Source organism: Budorcas taxicolor, chromosome 9 (assembly GCF_023091745.1).
Source record: "Budorcas taxicolor isolate Tak-1 chromosome 9, Takin1.1, whole genome shotgun sequence".
NCBI lineage: Eukaryota > Metazoa > Chordata > Mammalia > Artiodactyla > Bovidae > Budorcas > Budorcas taxicolor.
Genome location: NC_068918.1, coordinates 48320846 through 48343577, shown reverse-complemented (window position 1 = coordinate 48343577; position 22732 = coordinate 48320846). Strand labels below are relative to the sequence as shown.

At 34.5% G+C, this 22732-nt stretch overlaps 1 protein-coding gene across 1 annotated transcript in view; it reads right to left on the bottom strand.

The window, feature by feature from the left end:
• EPHA7 (EPH receptor A7) overlaps nucleotides 1-22732 on the bottom strand; it is a 207929-nt gene that overhangs the window by 126539 nt on the left and 58658 nt on the right. Inside the window, exons 4-5 of the mRNA XM_052646036.1 lie at nucleotides 13907-14062; nucleotides 12723-13058 (exon numbers count right to left, since the gene is read on the bottom strand). Of these exons, the coding sequence (XP_052501996.1) occupies nucleotides 12723-13058; nucleotides 13907-14062 (492 nt within the window). The remainder of the gene's footprint in view (nucleotides 1-12722; nucleotides 13059-13906; nucleotides 14063-22732) is intronic.

Sequence of the window (22732 nt, the reverse complement as noted above, 5' to 3'; positions counted from 1 at the left end):
TAAACAGTCTGAATTGAAACAAGTAGCAACCAGGCTTTCATAGTAGTAATTGACAGATCCGAAAAGCAAGATCTCCATAGTGTTCTCTCCTTTACCTTATAACTTAGGTCAGTTGGTTAATGATCCTCTTGGATCAATGTCTTTTCCATATAGCTCTAATTTACTGCATTGCTTGACTAGTACAGGCATTTTGTGGATGGTTCTGCATCATTCCACCAGGTAGCTTGTTTGAATCAAATTTGCTTCAATTCATCATCACCAATGAAGCAAAGAATAAAATAATCAACATTTACTCTCTTAACACCAATACTGAAAACAGAACAACCAAATGCTATTTGCAAAGCAGAAACAGAGACACAGACACAGAACTAGAGAATAAACATATTGATAAAAAATGGAAAAAGGCGGGGATGGGATGAATTGGGAGATTGGGATTGATGCATCTATGTTGCAGTGTATAAAACAGATAACTACTGAGAACCTACTCTATAGCAGAGAGAACTCTGTGTACTGTGGTGATTATATGGGAAGGAAATTAAAAAACAAGGGGATATATGTATACATATGGCTGATTCACTTTGCTGTGCAGCAAAAACTGACACAGTAGTGTAAAGCAAGTATACTCCCAATAATTTTTTAAACAAATAATTAAATAAAAACTATCTCCTACCTGTCTCATGTCCCTCAGCTCATCCAGGGCTTAAAATGGTGTGTGTGGTTGGGTGTAACAGTGTAGGAAATGAAACTGGGGAGAAAACCTAAATATGCACTTCAAGTTTATAAGTAGAAGTTTTTGCTTTTTAAATTGAGGTATAATTGACATATAACATTATATTTGTTTCTTCAGATGTTCATCATCAACATCGTCATCATCATCACCATTACCAATTCACATTATATGTACTTGTCTATATATGAATAATGTATGAAATTACCATCCATTGGCTTTTCGTTCTCTGAAATTCACCTATTGATTTCCTGCTCTTAAATGAAGTTTTCTGAAACTGTGTCTGTCTTCATTATGCTATTCCTTTGGGATAATGGTTATGATAGTTTGCCCTATAATAACTAAGCAAACAACTCACAGATCAAAGTCTTTTTGTACTGTGGAACAATACCAAGTAAATTAGGTAACTGGTTTTGGTCAACTAAGGATAGACCAAAAATCACTTCTTGGTTCAATTTACATTGAAAATCTTTTACCAATATGTTAGTTTATATTCTCAGCAGAACAATCTTATTATATTACATACATTTTTCTGTTTATTATTTCTAATTGTATAATACCTCCAGAAAAAGAGACTGAATTCAATACATATTGACTCAGGATTGTAACCGAAAAAAAATTTGCACATTTTACATTAGTCCCTGCTGTAACTTGTTTTACCATCTTTTTCTCCCTAAAAGTAAAGAGTAGGTGGTTTGGTTAGTCACATTTCAGTTAAAATAGATTTTTTATATCTCACTTGAACAAATTTCTTGACTTTTAAAGAAAAATAGCTGTTTCTTTATAAATAATATTCTAGTGGATATATTTTCATTTTCTATAATCACTACTCTTTAAACTGACAGTAGCAAAATGAAGGATTTTCTATTAAGGACAATGCATACAATAAGAATTACTTTACATAATTCCATCATTATGGAGTATTCCAGAATAATGATCCTAACGGGCAGTCATATTTTTTGCAGTCTGTTTAGAGGAAGCTCAAATTTAACAAGTTACAAATTTAAATATCCAAAACATAGTTATAATTTTTTTTCCACTAGAGAATCCTGGAATAGCACTCACTTCTTAATCATGTAGAAATTGCTAGTTTAAAATTGCCAAGAATATGACAAACTTGCTCAAGCTTGAAAATCAGGGACAAAATTCATAAGTTATTTCATATTGAATGTTCTGCTACCATCAATGTAGCACTTTCTATAATTTATGAGATAATGAATTTGCTCTGTTAAAAAAAAAAACTATCTTGAATGTTAAAAGGAAAATATTACTATTGGTCTTTCCAGTACTTACTTTAACGCATTGCACTAAATTAATTTAATACTTTTTGATGAGGAGAAATCACAGAAATGCATAAAATGCCTACAATTCCCATTCCTTGGCCTAGCCACAAAATTGTGTTCACACCTTAGCTGTTCTCACTCATATGGAAAATAAATTCAGTTCAGTTCAGTTACTCAGTTGTGTCTGACTCTTTGCAACCCCATGGACTGCAGCACGCCAGGCCTCCCTGTCCATCACCAACTCTCGGAGTTTACCCAAACTCATATCCATTGAGTCAGTGATGCCATCCAACCATCTCATCCTCTGTCATTCCCTTCTCCTTCTGCCTTCAATCTTTCCCAGCACCAGGGTCTTTTCAAATGAGTCAGCTCTTTGCATCAGGTGACCAAAGTATTGAAGTTTCAGCTTCAACATCAGTCCTTCTAATGAATACTCAGGACTGATCTCCTTTAGGATGGACTGGTTGGATCTCCTTGCAGTCCACTAATTTTCTTCAAATTATAGGTTGGAACTATATTATCTCAGGAATGGGTATTTGTATTAGTCTACTCAGTCTACCATCAATTTGCTATCTTAAAAAAACAAATTAACTTTCCCAAAGTTCTGGAAGCTGGAAGTCCCAGATCAAGGTCCAGTAGGGTTCAGGTTTGGATGAGGCTTCTTTTTCTGGCTTGTAGATCAAGCCAGATGTTGTGGTGATGTACTCACTGACCTTTCCTCATTGCGAGTGTATGGAGAGAGAGCCAGTTCTCTTGTGCTGTTTATGGTAAGGACACTAATCTTATGGGATTAGGGCCCCAACCTTTTGACCTCATTTAACCTTATTTACCTCCTTTCAGTCCCTACCTTCAACTATACTGTGGTCATGTTGAGGATAATGCTTCAACATAAAACTTTGGGGAAAGACACAACTCAGTCCACAGCAGTATTATATCTGTGTTATTGCACAGATACAGTTCTTTCTTCAGATACATAAACATTATTATCACAAAACAGCAATTTTGAGATTAAAGAATTTAAGAAAAGATTAAGATGTATCAAAATAAAAACATGACTCTTAAAACATACTAGGTTTCTTTCAAATGTTAACAGAGTTCTTTCATTCAATAGTATGTAGATCAACTTACAGTCCTAACAATGTAAGTGTAAATAGTTCATTACAAATATTTATAAAATCAGAAAAGGTGGATTTGACAATTTACAAAGATACTGAGACTGGAAGGTGGGACTAAGATGAAGGTATGGGGTGAGAACACAGGTGCTTATAGTTATTTCCTTATACATACTTTATTTTTTAATATAAATTTATTTATTTTATTTGGAGGTTAATTACTTTTCAATATTGTATTGGTTTTGCCATACATCAACATGAATCCACCACAGGTATACACGTGTTCCCCATCCTGAAACCCCCTCCCACCTCCCTCCCCATATCATCCCTCTGGGTTGTCCCAGTGCACCAGCCCCAAGCATCCTGTATACTGCATCAAACCTTGACTGGCAATTCATTTTATATATGATATTATACATGTTTCAGTGCCATTCTCCCAAATCATCCTACCCTCTCCCTCTCCCACAGAGTCCAAAAGACTGTTCTATACATCTGTGTCTCTTTTGCTATCTCGCATACAGGGTTACAGTTACCATCTTTCTAAATTCCATAAATATGCGTTAATATACTGTACTGTTTTTCTTTCTGGCTTACTTCATTCTGTATAATAGGCTCCAGTTTCATCCACCTCATTAGAACTGATTCAAATGTATTCTTTTTAATGGCTGAGTACAATCAAAACCACAATGAGGTACCATTTCATGCCAGTCAGAATGGCTGCAATCCAAAAGTCTACAGGCAATAAATGGTGGAGAGGGTGTGGAGAAAAGGAAACCCTCTTACACTGTTGGTGGGAATGCAAACTAGTACAGCCACTATGGAGAACAGTGTGGAGATTCCTTAAAAAACTGGAAATAGAACTGACTTATGACCTAGCAATCCCACTGCTGGGCATACACACCGAGGAAACCAGAATTGAAAGAGACACGTGTACCCCAGTGTTCATTGCAGCACTGTTTATAATAGCCAGGACATGGAAACAACCTAGACGTCCATCAGCAGATGAATGGATAAGAAAGCTGTGGTACATATACACATATTTTAGTTAAGAAATATCATAGAACAGCTATGTGCTATAGTCTTAAACAGTTATAAACTGCTACTGCTACTGCTACTGGAAAAGTTGGTAATATGTGTTTAAAATAGTAGTCTTAAGCACTGATGAAAAATCTCCAATGTTAGTCTCTGTTCATGCTTTTACTACATTTGATATCATATAAAAAGAAATAAATCAACTCTATTTTCAGTAAGTTTTCAAAATATGGAGAAGTATGTATGTGTGCTAAATCACTTCAGTCATGTCTGACTCTTTGCAACCCTATGGACTGTAGGCTTCCAGGCTCTTGTGTCCATGGGATTCTCCAGGCAAGAATATTGTAGTGGGTTGCCACGCCCTCCTCCAGGAGATCTTCCCGACCCAGGGATTGAACTCACATCTCTTATGTCTCCTGCATTGGCAGGCAGGTTCTTTACCACTAGAGCTCCATGGAAAGCCCATGGAGAAGTTAAGTATAAAAGATTTCAAAGTTAAATGGGACTTGTATCTTAATATTTCATAATAAGGTTCCTTTAAGCTTTGTTCTAAATCTCTACTAAATACTAACATATGGATGAAAACTCATTTTAAGATTGTAAATATATTTATAGCTTCAAGACCAAATCACAAAATTTTTATACTTCAAATCATTATCTTATATAGTCACTGCATAATTTAAATAAAACTATATTAAATTTGAATTAAACTAACCCTTTATATATTAATCTTGATAATCTTAGAAAGTCTCTTTACATGGCAATAGATAGCTAATTTATGGATTTAATTCAACAAGTTTACTAAGCATGTACTTTGGGCCCTATACATAGTAGAGGCTAGAGAATAATACCAAAGATGGCACTGTTTCTTTACACTATGAATTCTAACAGGAAAGACAAATATTTCACAGATATTATAAGAAAATGCATGAGATACTTACTGTAAGATCACATCACAAAAAGACATAACTGTTTCCCAAATTTTTGTTGTGAATTTGGGATGTGAAGATGCTATGTAGGCATATGGGTCTTTACGTTTAAAGTGATTAGCACACACTAAGTAGTAATAGTGTTAGATGTCAGTATTAATACCACATGGCCGTATTTGTTATAATGAAAATTTTGCTAAAATAGTATCCAAAAAATCTTCTTTTATACAGATGTCTTAATTACTGATATATATTGATGGAAAACTGTAAATGGATCTACTACTTGTTAAGCAAAGCATATAAATTTCTGAAATGTCATGCCCTCCGGTAAAAATTAGCATGACTGAATCCTGCTATGCCATTCAGATACATCAGGTTTATAAAATAACTAGAAACAGAAATGAACATTTTGAATGGGTTACTGTTAAAGAAATCTCACTCAGTTGATTCTTCTGCTGCAGACTGCATAAGCATGTATATTTTATAAGCGTGTATATTCTTCTGCTGCAGACTGCATAAGTAATGTATATTTTAACAACATTAACACTATTTCTAAAAGAATTTTTGTTGTCACTGTTGTTTTTTTTTTTTTTTTTTTGCATTTATATCCTGTTTCACCTTATGGCAATTGCAGCATTTAATAATATTCAGTAAATCTCTCAAACAAGAAACTATATTTTCTTAATATTATGTTCCTTTAAAATATAAATTAAGCTTATAGATTTCTAAGTAATCTCAACATACATAAACTTATATGGAATTAGTTGCTTTTACGTAAAGGATACATAACTTGATGGCCTGCTCTTTAAAATCATTGCAAAGAGATGATCTGAATTAATTTATCAATATGAGAAAAATCATCACAGTTGAGTCACATTAATGAATGGGAGTGAAGATATTTCTGACAAATACAGAAAATTATTTTTGGTTCTCTTTTTTTTGTGGAATTTTACTCACCTATAATGTTATATAATATAACTCTATGGTTATATTTCATATGGAGCATTATGTAAAGTTCAAAAATCTAAGTAAAGTGAATACTGAAGCAAAGCTTAATTTTAACAGAGAAATAGATCTGAGCATTTGAAAACACAAGGGAAATTAGTCAAGATATGAAGAGATGTCTCTGAAGTTAGCTGTTGCTGTTCAATCACTAATTCATTTCTAACTCTGCGACCCCATGGATTTTAGCCCACCAGGCTCCTCCATCCATGGAATTTCCCAGGCAAGAATAGTGGAGTGGCTTGTCACCTCCTTCTCTGAGGGATCTCCCCAGGGGAGATCTAGGGATCAATCCACCTCTATTTCTTAGCAGGCGGATTCTTTACCACTGAGCCAGATGGGAAGCCCATAAAATCATAGATAGGAGGCAAATAACACAGTTATCAATGCTTCCTTCTCAGAGACTATATGCATTATTAATATTTTCAGGAAACAAAACTTCATTAGGAGGTCCCCTTTTCATTGAGGAGTAATCTATCACCAAACCATTGAATCACTCTCCAAATTCCCATGTAAAGGATTGGAGAGCTTAATTCTTTAAGGTAGCAGCCTATGACAAGATTACATAATATAATAATTCTGAGGTAAGTAGTATACTTGATTACAATACTCTGGGTCACCACTTTATAAATGCCATGTGACATTACTACGTCTAAGTTTCAACTTTTTACCTGTAATTGGTATTGATACCTGTGTTACTAACTCTACAAATTTACTTCAAATTTTAATGATACAGAATGTATATAAGTGCCATAAAAACCATTCATTCATATACAACAAAACTGAAGATGAGAAAAAGAAAATAGTTATTTTTTTGATAGAGATTCTCTGAGATAGCTTTGTAGAGAAATTACGGGTCTCTACCTTGACATGTCAGCTTTGCTGATACTTTCTCATACTTTTGGAAATGTTTTCTACATATCTGCTTTCCACAGGAATCAAGGCTAAGCAGGGTATTAAAAAAATTGAAACTGCTATATGGAATGTATCAAATGTTCTGTGAAGATACACAAAAATTTAAAACATAAACCAGGGTTAGTTATGCAACTTGCATATTCAAAACATCCTGTTCCCACTATCCCCTCCTCCAATTAGAAAGGTCTTCTTTCTTAAAAATAAACTTTCCCATTAGTTCTTCCCAGAAAGCTCTATTCATCCAGTTTATACCACTTATTCTCTAAACACACTCTAAACTTTGCCCCTTGTATTCTTTGATATGATTTAGTTCTATGTAATATATGTTATGAGAGATGGCCCCCATTCCCTTTGGTGAAGGAATGAAGAAAGAATTTGCTAGCTGCTGAGACAGCTGCTCAAAAACAGACCTCAGTTCCCTGTCCCCTTTTAGAATTTCCTTGTCTCAAAAATGACACATTCCTAGAAGAGCCTGCAGTCAATGCCTGTGTGACAAAGAGGTATAAAAGCCTGCTACTCTCTTTTCAAATTGGGACAATCTGACGATCCCTTACACGTGGAGAATTCCCATGGAGTTGGCAGAAGATTCGAATGAGACTGTATCATGGCTCAACTTCTCTTCTGCTCAGTTCCACTCCCTTCTTTCTCTTCAGATAGGGCTGATTCCAATTACAAGCCCTAACACAATTCCTGCAAGAATCTCTATCACACTGTCTGCCTCCTAGAGAGCCCAATTTGGGAAATTAATCCTCTTTTAAGAGGTTACAGCTTTCATCCTTAATTAAGCATTGTAAGTCATAGATCTCATTAAAAATGATAGTATGTGTACACATATTACTCAGCTATCAATAATCAGCAGTCAACCTTGCACTGTGCAATGTATAGTTAGTATTCTATTATGATTGTCCATTTAATTACTGATACAAGATGAGCTCTTCGAGGTCTATCTCAGACCTCTCCTTTACTTAGGAGGACTACATGAGTCCAAAGACATTAAGTGATTCAACTTGACACTCTTTTTGTGTACCTTTTACATTTAAAAAGTACCAAAAAATATATTGTGTTCACTCACTAGTAATTCTTATCATTCATTTCAGTTCAGCTGCTCAGTCGTGTCTGACTCTTTGTGACCCCATGGACTGCAGCACGCCAGGCTTCCCTGTTCATCGCCAACTTCCAGAGCTTGCTCAAACTCATGTCCATTGAGTTAGTGATGACATCCAACCATCTCATCCTCTGTCATTCCCTTCTCCTCCTTCCTTCAGTCTTTCCCAGCATCAGGGTCTTTTCCAATGAGTCAGTTTTTCACAATTATTGTAATTGTTGTAGTATAACAACACACTCATTTTATTCTAATAAATGTTACAGGTATTAAGCTAAAAGCTAATTTTTCTAATAATATGAGGAGTTAAGTAGCATGAGGAGTTAAGTAGCATGATCCCATCTATTTAGGAGAAAGTTAAGTTAAAGAGGTGAAATATCTTTTCTAACGTGAAGTAATCATGTCATCAAATATCAAATCCTATGCCTTTTCCATTCATATCTGAATGTTTTCACTCATAAAATCACTTAACTTTTCTTGCATGTGACTAGCTTCCTCGTTGGAATTAATTGTATGACATGAGTAATACAGAAAGAACTGTGCTAGATGGTAAAGACACAAACATAACGTAATTATTGACCTGAAGAATAATTGCTAAGTCTCTTCCATCTCTTGGCGGGAAACCACATATTATAATTTTATGTTTTCTAGCAAAGCTAAAAATTATCTGATTGTCTAAGGGATCCCACAGTGAATCAAGGTATTACAGACAGAGACAGTAATTTTAGGGTGAGCGGTTTTTACTAACTTCTCTGCAGCCCATTTTGGTGTGTTAATGCAGTTGATCTGCGGGAGGATGGTAGTGGTGATTATTCTGTTTTCATGGGACAAGTCCTCCTGAGAGCTCAGAAAATGAATTACTCATCCTCCTTCTGGCAAAACCATATTTATTCTAAAGTTCTAGATTGATTGGCATCTTTTCTGTGAAGACTCCCTTTCTCTCCACAGAAGAAAATCATTCCTTCTTTGAGGTTCTATATTTTGTTCCTAATCTTGTTCTACAGCATGTATCACATTATATTCAGCTACCCTCTCATTAGTTGTATAACTTAATATACATTGGCTACAGTAATGGCTCCTCATAAGGACAGGACCATTCTTTGCTCTCCTGTTCTCAGGATCCCACACAGTGCCAGACATAAATTGACTTATATTGACAATACTACTCAGAACAGTTGTTTGAGTTAATGTTCTGAAAAGTAGCAATTAAATAGTTACCTCTTCAGAACACTTATGCAATTATCAAGATCAAATCTGTTCCAGAGAGTCTTCCACTGTAAGGAAGAATGAGGATCATAACGTCATAAATTAAATGCATGTGCTTTCCCCCTTACACACACACACACACACACACACACACACATCTCCAATGTACAAGTTTGATCTGTGTGACTACACCCTTAATAGATCAACATCCTTTTGAACAAAACAACAACAACAAAAAATACATTTTAGCCAGCTTGTGTAGGTCATATGTTCCTGATAAGCAAACACAGAAACTATCTAAATATAAATATCATATATTATGCTTCTCTATACATGTCTCAACTCTTTGCATGAGGTGGCCTGAACTGAACTGATACATGTCTCATCTTAAAGTTAATTATTTTTTTAAACAAGAATCTGTCTTAAGATAACCTGTGACTGAACAAAATTAATTTCTCCCTCCTGCCATGCTTTAACACACAATTGCCAATTCTGGGCCTCGATTATATCCCCCACCTTGGACACATGACGGTAGATAAAGATTATAGTGTGCTTTGCCTTGGCAGGTCCACAAAGTGTTGCAAAAAAGAGGATTAATCAGCAATTATGCTCCTCACTGAAATAACACTTTTATGACAATAAAGAGTTTAAAATTTTCTTCAACATCTCATTAACAGGATAATACAGGAACGTACACACCATTTTATCTCCATTTTACTCACGTAGAACCTCTGTGGTCCACCTAAAGGTATTACCTCGTAAGTGGCAACAGGGGCTAGTATACAGGTCCTTAAAGACCTATAACCCTACTACTACCCTGAGGAAAGGACAAGGGGTCTTCAATGCACTTCCATTTCCACAAATGCTGCTATGGAGGGTCCTGAGCTTAAGACTTCAAATTTAATAGAAAAAGAACTACGAAGTATACACACAATCTTTCAAACACTGCCTGATGATTTTCCATTCTTACTCTTTCATCTTGCCCAAACACATGGCCAGATTCTTTTTGTCCCAGTGGGTTGCTGATGAGGGTAATAACTGACCAGAGACCCTTAAATTCATTACTGAAGTGACTGCAGCATAAACTAGGTGGGAGGTAATGCATTTTGGTTAATGTAGAATGAGAATTTTAAGGATCATTGTAGGTTTCCAGGGATGATCATAAATACGGGCAAAGTTTCAAATCATTCTCCCTTTAGAAAAAGGAAAAATACTGATGATGTGGGGGGGGTGGGTGGGTATCAGTTTAACTGAACAATAATCGCTAACGTATTTTATATGTTATGCTAAAAACATATAATAACTTTAAAAATTACCACAGCTTGCTGCCTTATTAATGTACTTCTTTTTGAAAGCAGAAAAAGCTAAAAGTATATATTCATGGGTTTTTAGCATTTGAGATGTATGTAGTTGGGGCTAGGCAATTGTGAATTAATGTTTTAACATAAAAGTCCAAACTAGTTTTTTTTTTTTTTAACTGTATTGTATTTATTCTTTTTAAAATGTTAATAGCTTTTTTGAGATATAATTCTCATACCATAAAATTTATGCATTTTAAGTACACAATTCAACATTTTAAAGTATATTTACAGAGCTGTATAACCACAGCAATCTAATTTTTATACATTTAAATTACTCCTCAAAGCAAACAAACCTAGTTTAATCTTAACCAGGGTAAACAAGGGATAAAGCCATTTTACTTAACTACTATAAGGTAGTTGATTCAGGAATTTACGGAAAATCTATGACCTATTTAGGCTGTGAAGTGTTAACTTGAAAAGTTAAATAATAGTCATTTAAAGAGCAAGAAAACAGATCCCCAAAGTGGTCTATCTGACAAACTCTACTTGTGGTATCAGTTCAGGATCTTTAGGTTGAATTCAAAAATAAATAAAAACATCTCTTCTTATACTTGTTATCAGCAGGAATAGAGCAGTTTTTCTAGCTCAGCAGACCTAACAGTTTTTATTAATGATTCCAAAGATAGCTCTAGGGTCACAAACAAGAACCCAAAATGCTTCAAAACCACTTACTGTATGTTATGATGACAAATTTCAATATAAAGGAACACAAGTAAAAATATCTAACGACAACAGCATTTTAAAAGAATGGTAAATGAAGTGAGGGTAAATAAAATGAGTCAATACAAGTATTAGTTAAATCAGTTACTTCTTTTGTCCAATTTTTGAAGATTTAAAAGTTTCTATGCTGTTTTACTCCACACGTCAACTTTTACATTAAGAAATATGATTTGCAATAGCCTTTTAAACAAACATCAAAATGAAGCCTTTAAAATAGGAACTCACTAATCTGTTCAAAATGGTAAGCATAAGACTTATGCATAGGTTTCACTGTACAGATATTATTTAAATAGATAACATTTTATTAAAATTGGTATAGATATGGAGAATAGATTAGTCTATGTCCAGGAATTTGTGATAATAATGTCTGTTGACAGCTAGCCAAAGATTAAGAATACCTTGTTATAACCTTATTATGATGCTTACACAACTCAGTACTCTGGTACAGGTCTAATTTTATTAATGACAATGACACAGCACTTGGCTACATTGAGTGCATAGCATCATCCTTCAGCAGCAAGAATTTTCAAAAGTTTGAAAAAGCCCTCAATTTCTGGAACTTCCCTCAGTCATAAGATTTTTCTGAAGGTTTAGAAAGTCGCCAATTTCTGAAGCTACCTTCCCAATTTATATTTTCCAAAACCAACTTAAACACAGCAAAGAACGACCAAGTAAGGCATCTTAAATGCCAGTAAAGACAAGTCAAAATTGCTTTTAGGATAAGCTACCAGTTCACAACCTTCAAATTTATTATATTTCTTAATTCATTTATTTTTTAATTCTCAGGAGATCTCCTAAATACTTTTTCCAATATTATAGACATTAACATGACATGATCACAAATCTAGAGATGAATGTAAATTCCTTCATGCAATTTTTAAGGCAGATTTGCCATCTATTACAAATATCACATTTTATGTGATTGTCACTACTTGAGACATTGAAGCCAACTCCTTCATTATTCCTAATTATAAAAATTTTGATCATGAGCACTTAACACATAGCACACCAAAAGGTAAAAAATGCAATAAATATCCCACATCTTATTTTGTCCATTTTCCCTGTCCTCCCCTTAACAGAATTGCTCCTCTTAGAGCAACTTTAACTGGTTTATAATTTATCCCCTTTTATTTCTCCTGCCAGATCTCTGCAGGAGATGTTAATGAGTCTAGTAATGATTTAACAGACAACAGAAGAAATAACAAAGAAAAGCTAAAGGTGTGAATACTCAGCAAGCTGGAGTAATCAAGTTCTGTACAGCTGAGTTAAGGAAATATTCAAGCGCGAGATCTCACTTACTTTTCACTCAGTGAAGACAAACAGGAAAACATACCTGCTTGACCCGTGGTGACACTGACAGCCGCAAAGAGCCTCTGGGATCGACTTAAGTCAGAAACTCCATTTACAGCTTCAACTTCAAAAGTATAATTAGCGTGGGCCAGCAGGTCCATGACAGTGACATAGTTATCCTCTAATCCAGTCTGCTGGGGCATGTAGCCAATGTTACTCCCACAGGGAACGCATTCGCCCTGCTCCCAGCTGCATCGCTTACATAGTATTCTATAGGTCACATCATTTCTTCCCCCATTGTCTGCAGGGGGACTCCATTCCAAGCTCACTGTGGTTTGGTTGATATTGAAAATGAGGTTCTGTGGTGCAGATGGAGGCCCTTAGGAAACCAAAAATAAGTAAATGAATAAATAAAAATGGCCAAAAACAAACAAACAAACAAATGAAAGGATCCACGTGCGGCATTAAGCTAGTGGCTCAATTACCACACAGAAAACTAGTTGAAATGCTTTCTTTCACATAAACATTTCATTACCTTTCCTAGAGAAACCTTATAAAAGCCTTCCTGAATTCACTTGGCAAGAGGCTTTATTTATTTTCCATTTAATATGTCAAAATGAAAACAGGATAACGACTGTCTTTGTAGTTTTGCCACGGTCTTTAGCTATTTTTCTTCCGAGCAATTAAAAAAGAATAGTTAATGCACCTAAAAAACAGTTGTGCAGTTGTTTAAAAATAGTTTTTTTTTAAACATATAAGAGAGACTACATCTATTCATTCTTAATGTGCTCAAGAATGATTTATAGTAATGTCTGGAATTGGCTTTGGATTTGAGTCTCTCAAACATTCATTCATTGAAGCATCAAGATGTGAGATTTGCTGTATTTAGTGATGGAATTTTAATTCAGAAACCATTACTTTTTAATTACATTTAAAGCCATGCAAGACACAAATAACTTTTACATTTTATTTGTTATTCCTATTGGATACATGTGTAAAATATGATTAAAATGCAAGATCTGGGAGACATGAAAACTACACTGATGATGATGTAAGGTGTATCTATTTTATATTATTGTTTAGCCTTATTGGTTTATGGAAAGTTTGTAAGTATTTAATAATAATTAAGAATGTACTCAGAAATTTCAGGCTTATCTCAACGATGTCACAATTCTACAAACAAATGGAAGGGATCTGAAAGTCTTTATTTTGCAATTACGAACTTACTTGTGCATGCCACATATGGTGGGTCAGATGGAGCCCTGTAGTACCCGTCCTCACAGTCACACCTTGAGGAGCCTTCTTTATCAGAAAAACTGTGAGTTGGACAACGAGAGCACTGAAGATCTTGAGAAGAAGATTTGTAGAACCCACGGCCACAGGCTGAGAACACAAAAGAAAGTAAAAATAGAACCATGAGAACAAGCAGACCCTTTCTGAATTTTAGTAATTTTTAGCAAACAATAAAATATGAAATCTGATTTCCAAATGTGCTATCATCAGACTCAATAAAAACCTGGATTCTAATAAGACATTTCTAACATATTCTTTTTATATCTGTAGCCATGTTTCCTGACAACTATCACTAACTATAAGCCGTAAGTCTCTAATTAAACAGAAAAAAAAGGGAAGAACATGCCCTTTATGGTATAATTCTATAATTCTGTTTAGTGTATATCAGTAAACCTATTTTACAATACTACATTTTAAAACAAAATAATAAAATCCAACTGATACACCAAACTTGGACCTGTAGTTGGCATCAGTCCAAAATCTAGAGCCCCAAACTAAACACAAACATAATTTATTTAGACAAAATCTCAGCATGGTTAATTCAGGGGAACTTTGATTTCAGTAGTAATTAACTTGCTTGTTGATTCGCATTAACACACTTCAAAGTTCTGTTTTCTTAATCTAATACAGCTGTAAATTAAGTCTTTATGTGTGAATATGGTTCTTAGTGAAAAATACTAAAATCATTTTATGACCTGACTAGAAAAATAGTGATGCAAAAATTTTTATCTTAAAATGATAGAAATGTATTCCCCCTACCAATTTTCAGAAAACTTCAAGATATAATTTCAACCAATTTAAGTTCTAAGGCAGTCTGCTTTGCACTAAGCAAACTTCCCTGTTACTAAAAATAATGAAATCCTATGGATAGGAGAAACCTATTCTATCAGAAATAAGGAGAAAGCCATTAACTACAAACAGGTGATGACTCTCCTCTACTGGGAAAAGTTAGGATAGTCACAGTAACACAGCTCAGCAATGAATATACAGGCACCCAAGACATCTACCACCTTCCAGTGACTTTCCCTTACTCATTTAGACTACATGTTATAAAATCAAGTAACCTGGAAGCATTTACTATCCCCAGACATTTTACATATTTATCTTCAATTAAAATTTAGCAAATTCAATTTTCATTATTTCAACATTTTTAAATTAATTGATGGTACCATACATTGAGTATATCAAAGAGATTCAATTTGCCCTCCATATTTATTAAGTGAATATCTCTTTAAGTTTCAGTGACCTTCAAATTTAATGGAAATTAATAAATCATATCTATAAAGAAAAATTACTGAATATTTAACATGAATTCAATTATAACTTCTATGTATTAGATTCAAGTTTATTTAATATTCTCAACTTGCGCATTATTCAGCAGCATAATCACATTTTCACTCATGGGTGGGAAAAACAATCCTATCTTATTAAGAAAATCCTATCTTATTCTCTAGAAAAAAAAAAGTTAAGTCATTCTATACTTTTGCTCACATGCTGAATATTTAATACATAATTTTGTACAATTAAGAAATCCAAATTACCTTTTAAGCTTAAAGAAAAAACAAGGCTGTTTTATATGAACAAGACAGCTATTTTAGATAACTTAAAAATTTAAAAATAGATTATATTGTGATAGATAAAGATTTGTGAACAGAACTACCATCATCTCTATGTAAATATATGATCCACTTTTGCTCTCAGAAGCCAGTCTGCCTTTAGTTGGCCTCCTCAATTCCTACAAGAGGGAAACACTGGCAAACATATTAGGCCAGAGATGAATGCATCTTCACATGTTCTTGTAGCAATTGCTACAAATCTAAGACACAGAACAGTGAGATCCATTATGAAATCATATCAAAAAACACTTTAAAATGTTTCTAAAGATATGACCTTGCCACATAAAAGAATGGTTAACTGGTAGGATAAAGGATTTAGCATGGATTTCTCAGGCTGGAAATTCCTCTAAGTATGCACTGTATCTTGCTCCATGTATTATCTGTAATTCAGTGATCAGATAGAACATCCATAATATAGAGACTGCAATGCTTTATTCACAACCTGCAGCTTGATAACACAAAGTCCCAAAGAATTAAAAAAGAAAAAAAGATCAAGACAGAGAGAAGAGGTGTATGCTGATTAAGTCTTTCATGATATTATGTGTATTTACTTACTTTTTACAGGGATAGAAACTTAGGGAACAAGGAAATGGACACAATGGCAACATGATTTAACATCTACTAGGTAAGATCAACATTTAACATCTACTGGGTAAGCTTTTTTCTTTTTTAATTTTGTTTCTATTCCCAGGTCGTGCTAGCGGTAAAGAACCTGCCTGCCAATGCGGGAGACTTGAGAGCCCCTGGTCAGGAAGATCCCCTAGTCGAGGAAATGGTAACCCACTCCAGTATTCTTGCCTGGAGAATCCTAGGACAGAGGAGCCTATAGGGTCACACAGAGTTGGACACAACTGATGCGACTTAGTATGCAGGTAAGATCAAACAAGATTCTACTAGGTAGCCTGGTACCTATCAATTCTGGAAGCCCTACCTTGTTGTTGTTGTTCAATCACTAAGTCATGTCTGACCCTTTGCAATCCCATTGCTATAGCCCACTAGGCTCCTCTGTCCATGGAATTCTCCAGGCAAGTATACTGGAGTGGGTAGCCATTCCTTTCTCGAGAGGATCTTCCCAACCCAGGGATCGAACCCGGGTCTCCTGCATTATAGGCATATTCTTTACTGTCTGAGCCACCAGGGAAATCCAAGATCAAACCAGTCAATCCTAAACAAAACCAATCCTGAATATTCACTGGAAGGACTGAAGCTGAAGTTCCAATACTTTGGCCACCTGACACAAAGAGCCAACTCATTGGAAAAGACCCTGATGCTTGGAAAGATTGAAGGCAAAAAGAAAAGAGGGCAGCAGAGGATAAGATCATTAGATAGCATCACCAACTCAAGGGACATGAATCTGAGTAAACACCAGGAGATAGTGAAGGACAGGGAAGGCTGGCAGGCTGCAGTCCACGGGGTCACAAAGAGTTAGACTTGACTTAGCAACTGAACAACAACAACCAGGTAACACTTCCAGAACTGGTAGGCAGCAAACTACCTAGTGGAATCTCTTGCAATTCTCATCCTCCTGTTGCAAATAAAGGCTTCTAACTAAAGGCTTACTCCCACTTTTCTTACAAATAAGGAGGACCCATTTCTTGCTCCACTTCCATGATTTGTAGAATACCTATGGTACCTAATGTAGAGAAATTTAAAACCCTTATCACTCAACTTTCAAATTACATTAAATTCTGTTACCATTTTAGCAGATGGGAAGACAGATTTGAAGCAAAGTTAACATGAGTTCCCCAAATAATTCCATTGTCTAGGTTAAAACTGGATTTAAAACACAGGACTGCTGATACTTAACCATATGCTATTGCTTCAGCCTTGACTGCTGAATGAGCCAAAGTCTGGCATCTATTCAGTGTGTCTTGAAGCTTTAGCATCCCCCAAATGAATTTTCAGTGGGTATCTACTATATTTTAGTATACCCTTTGACTATTTAAAGCTATTACTTTAATTTAGAAAATGGTGAAATAATATCCTAGCTAGCACACCTTACAGAAGAGGTGTATTAAATAGATCTTTTCAATTTCACTATGGATTTTGGCACTGAGGATGCCTGCAAAATGATGGAGTACATACATGGCCATCATTAAATAGATAATGAGAGAAGCAATCCCAGAAAAATGTGGTCATAAAAGTCTTAACGTTTTTTTTTTTGAAGTACTATTCTGTTTCAGTTCAGTTAATATTGAAAATAATAAGTTGTAACAAGATGGCTTTCACTTACCGTCTAAGGAAGCCATTAATTTAAATTTATTAAAAATAAGTATAAAATCTTGGGAGCTGCAGTATGAAGAGGAAAGCCAAGAACACAAGAAGACATAAGCTGTATCTTTTAGGATAGTAGTTTGAGCAATTGGGTGGTAAAAAGTTTCGGAAAGAAGTAACAGATGCTCATAAAAGTAAAATTTTAGATAAGATATCTAGATGAAATAGCTTGAGTAAAATACTCAGGAAGAGAAACTGGGGTGAAGTGATATACCTGAGATTTAACCACTTAAGGAAGACTTAAATGAGCTCTCCAACTGCTCCCAAAAGCCTACATAGAAATGAAGGCAATTTCTCCTTTCTTATAAATGCAGCTTGTTTTCCATAAAGGTAAAAGTAAAAAAGTTTTTCATGGTAAATGCCTTCTGAAACCTCAATCAAAGATAAATTCCCTTCATACATAATGGTGAAGTATATAAGAATAACTTTCTAGGAATTGTGATACAGTGGTTTTACAGCTTTTTTCTTATTTTGCTTATTTTTCTTATTTTGCTTCAATTCTCAATTTGTTCAACAGCATTTGAACTCAAAGCAGACTAATTAATATAGTGTATGCACTATCGTAAAATTATTTACAGTAAGAAACATACCATTTTAATTTCCTGCCTTTCAATAATTTTGCTTTTTTAACTGAACATTGTTTTAAGGTAATGTTTCATTGTATTGATGAAGACTAGAAATATGTATAAAATTTGTTTTCAATATTAAATTACTTTTTTAAAAGTAATACTTCACCAATTGTTTTAGTAACAGTATTTTTCCATGTCACCACAAAGACGTGCCTGGGACTGATTCTTTGGACTGTTTTTTCCCAACCAGTAATGAATGGGTCTTAGTGAATAAAATAACATAAGTTCATTAATCCTGGAGTTAAGTAAGAACCATAATCTTGTCAGATTTCATACACTAAGCAAGTTTTTGCTTAGCCAGTTGTTTAAATGGAAAACCACCAAAGAAAATCTAAGAAGTACATGAAACTTCTGTTTACTAGACAGTAACAAGATTATCTACTGCAATATATATATATACTAAATTACATTACAGAATATACTATATTTCAAGCTCTCCTTTATCGTCTCCAGTAATGAAGTAACTGTAACATCATACTTAACTTCAATTATTTTTAAATGAGAATATCATCTTATATAACACAATTGCTTCAAATAATATTTGGGATTTAAATTCTTAAAAATACAAACAAATTCTATAAGTAAATTACTTAAGAGGAATAAAATTCTGAACACAAAGATATAAGAGAGTTTATACGAAAGACTTGTATTCTGATTCTTAAACTCTCCTGACAACAGCACACTACACAGTTGTCTTCAATGGATTGCAATTGTTTAAGCAATGGGGTGCCAGGCCTTGGAATATACACTTACATGAGGCAGTTCGTGCAATAATCAGGGCACTGGTGTAAACAACTGTTTGTTCTCAATGAACCATCCTAAAGACCATTGTAAAAGCCGTAGACAAATTTCCACTCTTTAGGTGGAATTAGGTGAAGTGGAATACTTTTTTTTTTTCTGATCAAGGGTGCAGATACTCAGACTTGCCCTGGTGCATGACCTACAAGCATAAGTTTGGGGGATATCCTAAATGATTATACTTCTAAGGACATTCTCCCACAAAATGGTTATTCTTGAAAATCCACATACTTTTAGATTTCTACAGCCAAGAATGATTCCCTTGACCTTAATGGGCACATTTTTTGGAAATCTTAAACTCCATCTTTAATTTCAGACATAGCTGACCCCATCCTAAACCTTAAGGCACTGAAAGTCTATGCCTTAGTTGGCTGCCTTCTATGACTGAGCATGAGGTGTGCTTTGAAAAGAAACTAGTCTTGGCATTATTAAAAATAACTGAATCATTATTAAGGCTTAGATATTTCTATAATATAAAAACTTTCTAGGTGCTTAGAATCATCATCCTGGAGGTTCTATGTCTTTTCTCAGATTACCAAAGTCTGGAAAGAATGTATGTTAATAAGATATTCCTACCATAAAATTGATGAGGGAAATAAGATTAGATATTATTGAGAGTATAATAATTTGAAATGTTAAAATAATTAAAACTTGACATTCATTAATAAGCCAATCAAAAATTAGGTAAAAAATCTGAACATATATTTCTCTATGCAACATATATAAGTGGCCAATAAACACACAAAATGATGCTCAAGATTATTAGTCATGAGGGAAACGGAAATTAAAACTATACTGATAAACCACTTATACCCAGTAGGAAGACAATCAGTAAGACAGCTAAAAGAAGTGTAGTAAGGATACGGAGGAATTAGAACTCTTATATATTGCTATTGGGAATCTAAAACGGTACAGCCACCTTGAAGAAAACTGGAAAATCCTCAACAGTTTAAACATAGTTATCATGTTACCCAACAACTCCAGTCCTAGGTATGTACCCAAGAGAAATGAAAACATTTACTGACACAAAAACTTGAATATAATTAAATGTTTATAGCAGAATTACTCATCATCGCCCAAAATGTGGAAACAATCTAAATGTTCATCAACTAATAAATGAATATGCACAATGGAATACTATTCAGCAATCAAAAGAAGTTAAATTTTGATACATTCTGGTATGACTGAACTTCGAAAACATTATGCCATGTGAAAGAATTCAGTCACACAGTTCCAGTCACAGCAGCAATGTGGGTGTGTTCAGTCCTGTTCGACTCTTTGTGACTCCATGGACTGCAACCTGCTAAGCTCCTCTGTCCATGGAATTTTCCAGGCAAGAATACTAGAGTGGGTTGCCGTTTCCTCCTCCAGTGGATCTTCCTGACACAGGGATTGAACCCGCATCTCCTGCATCTCCAGGACTGTCAAGTGGATTCTTTACTGCTGAGCCACCTGGGAATCCCAGTCACAAAGGACCATATACTATATAATTCTGTTTACATGAAGTATCCAGAATAGGCAAGTCTATAGAGATGGAAAGTAGATTAGTGGTTGCTAAAAGCTGGGACAGTAAGAGAAATAGAAAGTGACTGTTAATGGGTGCAGGGTTTCTTTCTGGGACAAAGAAAATGTTCAAAAATTGATTTGTAGTGATGGTTGCACAACTCTGTAATTATACTAGGACTTCCCTGGTGGTCAGAAGGTAAAGAATACGCCTACAATGTGGGAGACCTGGGTTCATTCCCTGGGTTGGGAAGATCCCCTGGAGGAGGACATGGCAACCCACTCCAGTATACTTGCCTGGAGAATCCCACGGATAGAGGAGCCTGGTGGGCTGCAAGGGGTCACAAAGAGTTGGACATGCTGAGTGACTAAGCACACCCATAACTATACTAACAAAATATTTAAACTGTTAACTGCAATGGGTGAGTTGTATGGTATGTACATTTTATCTAGTAAAGTTGTTTTCAATAATAAAATCCATTGATAATGCAATTTTAAACTGAACATTTAAGTAAGCCAAAATTAAGAAAAAATACCAAATTTTATCTGTCAAAAATATGTTAGTTTGCTTTTCTAACACATATGTTCTATATTCATCTATTTTTATACAGCCATATTTGGGTATAAAAAATTAAGCAAAAAATTCAAAAAAAAGGAAAATATATAATCAATATATTTTACCCATTTGCTAACTTTAGGGTTTTATAAAAATTTATCTTTTATCTGAAGACTAGCAATTTTATCTGAATAATTTTATAACTTCAATACCTATAATATGAAGTTATATGTAGGGGGATTATATACAAAGTTAGTTTTGAGTGAATATATGAATAGAATTTAAACATTCTTATTTTTTACCCACATTCACTGTGCCAGACAAGGGTTGGTTTCCTTTTTACTTCCCATCTCCTTCTCCCAAGAGCTAACTGAATACAACTAGACTCAGCTTCCTCAGTTCTTACTCTGTTTCCAGACCTATGATTTTAAGCACAATTAAACTTTTTCTGAAGGAATTATATGTATGTGTCTGTGTGTAAAATATGAGGCTTTGCAGATGTTTCTGGCCACAGTTATACAGCTGCAAAGAGTTTATTAATTATGAACTATAAGTGGATTGTTCTGTAATTGAAACTTTCTGGGCCTTAATATTATTGTAGAGTCTACATACATACATAGGGATTCTAATGAATGCTGTTATTTTATTTATTGCAGATGGACATTTAATTTAGGAAAAGCTAGCCTGTTTCCATAGGAGCTTTCAAATATTTGTGTCATATTCATGTCTATGCTTCTCCATGCAAAGAGGAGTGCACAGCTTGCAGAAATGGTACTCCCACTGCTCAAAGTGCTGACCTCATCCGGGATGGACAGATCCAGAATTTGTATTTTAATCCTATTGACAGTGCCTCAGTGGGAATAATTACAAAAGTCTGTCTGAAAGCCAGACCTCCTGTCATTGACATGCTATGATTTTTCACATTGAGAATGAACAGTGAGCAGGGAGTACAAAAGCAACATGATGTAACAAGTATATTACAGTTTGTGAATCACCATCCATATCACCTCACAACTAACTTGTAAGAATTTAGAAAAGAAATGATGCAGAAAAATAAAGTTTGATATTAGGTGCTCAAGTGCTGAAAATAATTTTGGGATTTTTTTCAAACTAAAAAGAAAAACTAATTTGGGGAAAATATAAATATATATGTTATTTATTTGTGTTATTTGAGTAATTAATGTTTTATTGATTCAAAACAGTGAAAAGGAAACAGAAAATAAAAACCACTTAAAGATTTTCTTTTTAAGATTTAGACTGTAAAGAGAAATAAAATTGAACACTATGTAAATAGCTTTTTTCTTTATTAAATTTTCAGTTTGAAATATGCTAGGAATTTTGCTGGTCTTGTATTAAAATACTCTCTACTACACCAGAATCTACA